General features: G+C 32.0%; 2 protein-coding genes across 2 annotated transcripts; one reads left to right on the plus strand and one right to left on the minus strand.

Annotated features, from left to right (window-relative positions):
* Positions 1 to 1,492: 1,492 nt before the first annotated feature.
* LOC115891048 (adenylyltransferase and sulfurtransferase MOCS3-like) lies at positions 1,493 to 3,697 on the minus strand. The gene is given in 6 exon segments (XM_030911446.1): positions 1,493 to 1,564; positions 1,566 to 1,650; positions 1,702 to 1,924; positions 2,038 to 2,264; positions 2,796 to 3,405; positions 3,459 to 3,697. Coding segments are annotated over 6 exon segments (1,326 nt in total). The 5' UTR covers positions 3,576 to 3,697; the 3' UTR covers positions 1,493 to 1,500.
* Positions 3,698 to 3,794: 97 nt separating this feature from the next.
* LOC115891049 (F-box only protein 44-like) lies at positions 3,795 to 5,726 on the plus strand. The gene is given in 4 exon segments (XM_030911447.1): positions 3,795 to 4,398; positions 4,400 to 4,589; positions 4,647 to 4,940; positions 5,509 to 5,726. Coding segments are annotated over 4 exon segments (1,002 nt in total). The 5' UTR covers positions 3,795 to 4,063; the 3' UTR covers positions 5,692 to 5,726.
* Positions 5,727 to 5,943: the final 217 nt, after the last annotated feature.

Consider the following 5,943-nt stretch of genomic DNA (forward strand, 5'->3'; position numbering starts at 1 on the left):
TACCACACTCATGGTATTTAGAGTCAAATTGTCGTTATGAACCGCATGTTACAATTTCAAATTGAATTAACTCTTTTTATTTTTTGTGCACGTATACAGATACAGTTACACACCCTGTATATAATAAACAATAACGGTAAAACAAATTAGTAAACACATACTTAATACTTAACCCATTTACTAGATCAATATTCCGTTGAAAAATATCAGTTTATTTAAATCCCAACACGTTCAGTACTACTTATTTGTAGTACCATAATATATATATATATCATTCACTCACCTTCAATTTGACGTGCTTATGTTGCCCCAAAGACGAGTCCACCAGACACGCAGGCGGCGTATCTCTTGCCCTAAGCTCCGCAGAGTCCTGCGGCCTCCACAACCATCGTACCAGCCTCTTGGACAGTACCCAGAAACCGAACAAGAAGGAAAACAGGTGGATATGGGCCTGATTCCAAACAGAAATCGACTGGATGCACGCGGACTTCGTCATACTCGCTGGCCGGTGCTACTATGCCTATCTGTAGTACTATCAATGTCTTGACGAACGATCAGCGACGTTATCAGGGAACAGGGGTCAAAATCACGTCGATCAGACGTCTGGAGCATCATGTTTTGGACTGGGACTGTGCGATAGTGAGAGTGGTACGATCATCTAGGGTACTGATACCTTATCGGCGCGAAACTTCTTGATTTAGGTCGATATCTTGATAATAATTGTTATAAAATTTACCCGTATATCACTAAACAATATATATTTAATTTTAAACTAGAGTAGTAGTACCCGTACCATAAAGGAGAAATACTTTTTTAAATCACTTTAAAAAACTGTAATATAATGTAAATATTAAAGAAAGCGTTATGTTAATAAAATATCACAATATTTCAGTAATTTTTAGAAACGTTTGACTGGTTTTTGTCTTAGGTACTATTTTATTTCGAAATTTAACAAAAAAAACATTTAAATTTCTATTGTTAGGTAACCCAAAATACGAAGTTGTATATCTGGTTGCATAAATCTGTATACTATATTTAACATTAAATTTATTTTTATAAAAAATATAAATAATGATTCTTTATTGTATTATTGTAAATACATATTATATTTTTTTCTATAAATAACCGAATTTTTTGTACTGGTATTATAAATTAGTCTGTGATATCAAATTCCTTAAAAAGTTATTTAATTATGAATATTATTGCAATAACTTCTATATATGTAACTGTAATTAAAATTTAAATAAAGTTTCTGTACACATCATTATTATTAAGAAATAATGATATATTTGAATTAAACACAATAAAGTGGTTTTAAAATAATGTTATTCTAATATATGATTTCTTGACAAAATGGTGAAGGAATTTATTTTAAATGAATAATTTTTGGAAAAATTACGTTAAAAATTTATTAAAAAATACAGAAAAATATTTGAAAGCACAAATAAGTACACGACGTAAAGCAAGTGCACAAATAAGTACAAAATGCCATAAAAGTGTCTAAAACACTGGAAAATCAGGATCAATTTTTCTGGAAAATTCCTGCAAACCCCTTTGACACTGAAAACTTCACTGGCAAATCACTCAAGTTTTCTTTGAGTTTCCTCACTGCCCTTTGTGAATCATTACCTCTTCGACATATTACATACACTAAAAAAAAACATTTTTTAATAAAAAAACAATTCCAAAACCTTAAAATACCATCTTTTAAGTCAGAATTTTCCTCTTTTATTAGATGTCGCAATTTTTCTAAATTTTCCTGTTTGTCTATGCAGTCATACGGAAAATTATACGATTTAGGAAGCCCACACATTTGAAATTGTATAACAGACCTTACATCAACCACCAAACGCTTTCCTAACTTTTTAGAAAATTCCTCTACATTAACGTGCTCTTTATTTTCCAAAATATCTATATTAATAACCTAAAATTTTCGTTTAAAAAACGTTCGAAAAAAAATGGCGTCGTAGTAGCCTTCGAATATTTTTTTCTCAAAGGTTACTGCGACGCCAATTTTTTTTAAAGCATATATCGTACTTTATCGTGAGCAGCTGCGCCACAAAACTGTTCATAATCTACCAAATCTTTGATAACTGGATCATCACCACACATGTTACATTCCGTGTTTCTAGGTCTTAGTTTTATGTCCCGGAATTTGGTCCTGGAACCGTCAAACAAAAGAAGTCTTCCAGATAGAACTCCGGGTGAATTTGTGATGATTTTAATTGTTTCTAAGGCTTGTAACACCCCTATTATACCGGGGACTAAAAAAAATATGAGCTTGTTTTATGGAAATATCGTATAAATCACCCTGTATAAGGAGAACGGTAATTTGAATTGAAATAAAAGCATTTTTTAAGAATATATAGAGTTCTACAGGGTGTCTCCAAAAAAAGTTAGGCATCAAAGTTTTGTTTTTTGTAATGGCACACCCTGTATTTTAATTGATTTTTGGATTCTAAGAAAATAAAGGTGAGTTTATTAGAGAGGAATATTACTGAAATGTAAGGATTTTGAAATATTTAACATTTCCTAAAATTAAAAACAAATTTTTAATTTCCATAAAACCTACCTAAATAATTGAAATTTACCCTGTATAGCCTGATATGCAGTTAAAGTAACCATTGTCAATCAATTAATATACAGGGTGTCTCATTAAAAAACACAACTTTGCAAATTCTATCTTAAACTAACTTTCATAACCTCCATAAATTTCATTTGAATACAAACTATCGTTCTCCTCAAAGCCTCCGCGTCATATGAGAGGCGCCACCCTGTATAATGTAATACCATACCAGGGCCTAACACTCCACCATCTCCACAACTCGTCACAGTTTCCGGAGGAGGGGGTACTGGAAACAGACACCTATAACATGGACCCCCTTTGTAATTGTAAACTGTCAATTGACCTTCGAGTTGCAATGCACTTCCCGATACCAAAGGTATCCCGTTCAAGACACAGGCATCATTAAGAAGATACCTCGTGGCTACATTATCAGTTCCATCAACCACAACATCATATTTGTTGCTGCCAAGTAGTTTCTTTATTGAATCACTGTCTACATGCATCTTTAAGGGTATAATTTTTATAGATCTGTTTATGCTGTGTAATTTATCGTAAGCAGACTCAACTTTCGGTCGATTTATATCATCTTCACTGTGCAATATCTGTCTGTGTAAATTTGAAAGCTCCACTTCATCATAATCAACTATTGTTAGTTGACCTACTCCAGAACTTGCCAGATACACGCTTGCAGGGCATCCGAGACCTCCTGCACCTACTACTAGTACCTTTGCATTTCTTAGTAAAGCTTGTCCGTCTATACCTATTTCTGGCACAAGTACCTGTCTACTGTACCGAGTAATTTCTTCAGCGGACAAAGCATTGCTACAGTACTTATTTTCCTAGAATAAAACATTCCTGATTTACTGCTATATTATGGATAAATCAAACGTACCAAAACAGAATCTTTTTGAGTTGCTAGTAATGTTGATAATTCCTGTTCTTTTTCCTTTAGCTGTTGTTTAAGGTCTCGTATTTCTGCCAATAGCACGATAGCGTTTTTCTCTGGCATGGCTGTATTTTATAAATACCTTATTCGTCCACTTTAAATTATCTGCTTTGAAAATGTTGAAATATTTAGTTAGAAAATTCTAACCAAACAAAAATTAATGTATGCAACCAAATATACATCTAAATTACAGATTCCTTTCTAACGGCTCTATCTATGATCAGTGGTTATAATAATTTTGACTTTGACAACACCATTTAAAAACATAACCATAACATGACCATAACCTAAGAAATCTACACGAACAAATATACGTAAATAAATAAAATCTGGATAGACAAATATTTATTTTAAACTGTATTGGTATACCACTGTATTTGTAGAGTGATAAAATCAGGACCTTTATTGGTAATTTTAGAATGCACCTATACATTCTTCTCAATGTAAATATTATGATATTTACCGACAAATACACCTTTGTTATGAGTCATATTCTAAATTAAACAGTAGACCCACACTTAAGAGACTTCGTTTGATGGAATAAGAAGACTATGGATATTCTTAAGCCTATAATAAAAATAATAAGAGGCGATCTAACTCCTGAATCTCCAGAAAACATGGAATTCCACGGTCAGTTTACTATAGAAGATGATTCGTTAAATGGTGCAATCCTGAGCAACATTCTACTTCCTGAAGAAATAATACTTAATATATTTTCATATTTGGAGCCTAGAGAGATTCTGAACTGTTCGTTAGTATGTAAATATTGGTGTAATTTAACAAAATCTAATACTTTGTGGCAGCATATCTACTTAAAGAGAATTTTAAAAAAAAGCGAAAAATCTGCCTTGGTATGTGTTTTACTGTTATTTTACTACAGACAATTTTAAAAATCTAATTAAGAATGGTAACGGGCAAGAAAAATTTAAGCACTGGAGCATAACGGCAAATGGAGGTGATAGAATTATAATTGAAGATATCCCAAGCGGATGTGATCCTCTAAATTTAGATATTCCTGAATTTAATAACTGTGCCAGTTGTTTTACAACATCTTATCACTGGTGTACTAAATACCAAGTAAGTAGTGATCTTTTTACTAATTTTGAACTATTTTGTCTCTTCTATCACTTTCAGACAATAGATATAGCCAAAAAACATCTTCTATCGTATATTATAAAGAAATACACCCCAAAAATCTACGCCAGTGAATGGTATTGTGGCAGGTTCGATTGTGGAAGTGTGTACAGGCTCTATGTGATTTGTGAAACGCCTGTTGAAAGTGCTAGGGATTTGTTACAGAAATCCGATCACCATTTTTCCTACAACCAACAATTTCCTGGGGGCTCTCTTGATAGAGAGGAACCGTCTGTCAATTATAAAATGGAAGTGGGTATTATTCAGCAATTTTCAAACCCACAATGGACGAAGGTATGTTGTGTTGTATTATGTGGCCCATATTAGTGTGAGGAAGTGAAGGATATCTTTGTTATTATAAAATTTTAATTCTGCATATTATTGTACACTATTTTTATTTGAAGCACTATGCAGTGTTGCCATTCTATTTCATATTTACTGAAACTTTGTTGTTAAAAACACTAAATCTATATCTGAAAAAGTGTTAGTTAATAATACTTAGTTATATTTTCTCAAAATACCTAGGAACAGAATAAATCCATTAAGGGAAACTTACATTACCTTATACAGGGTATTTTATGGCGTCGCCAACATAAATGTTTAAAATGCTATCGTGTTTTTAAACGCAACACCCTGTATATTATTTTTTCGCTTAGATGCAAAATGAAACAGTGAACGTTTTTTCTATTTAAAGTGTTCTAAATTTTTAACAGTTTTGCAGATATTCGCATATTTTTATATCTTACTGACTTGACTTCCTCGCACTAATGAGCCACCCTGTAGACGATTTTAAGGCGCTGATTTAACTACAGAAAATGTATTGAAGAAATCAAATTTTTATTTATAATTTTTTTTTCTGCAGGTTGAAATTGAATGGAAGGATTACCCTAAAGATATTAATGCCCTGTATTTTCGGCATCAGGGTAAAGATACCCAGTTTTGGGCGGGTCACTATGGCAGCAAATTTGCTGGTGGAGTCTTAAAATTTGTGTTTGAATCCATTGAACCCATTCCAGAAGACAGTATGGACAGTGAGGATGTTTAATACAAACTATACCTTCATAATATTGTGATTTTTATGCTTTTTTAATATCCTTGACTTTTTTATTTAGAGACTAAAAATTACAATAATATTTTCACTAGAAATGTTGCCTAAAGTATTTATAAATTTTTATTACACTTTATTCGTTGTTAACTGTTAATATAAATAAACTATATCATTTTTTTTCTGTATTTATTAACGATACAACAATCCACTTAAATGAGATAAAATTGTTGATTTACTAAAGAATTATAC

The sequence above is a fragment of the Sitophilus oryzae genome, unplaced genomic scaffold, assembly GCF_002938485.1.
Source record: "Sitophilus oryzae breed Bouriz unplaced genomic scaffold, Soryzae_2.0 scaffold_945_pilon_pilon, whole genome shotgun sequence".
Taxonomy (NCBI): domain Eukaryota; kingdom Metazoa; phylum Arthropoda; class Insecta; order Coleoptera; family Curculionidae; genus Sitophilus; species Sitophilus oryzae.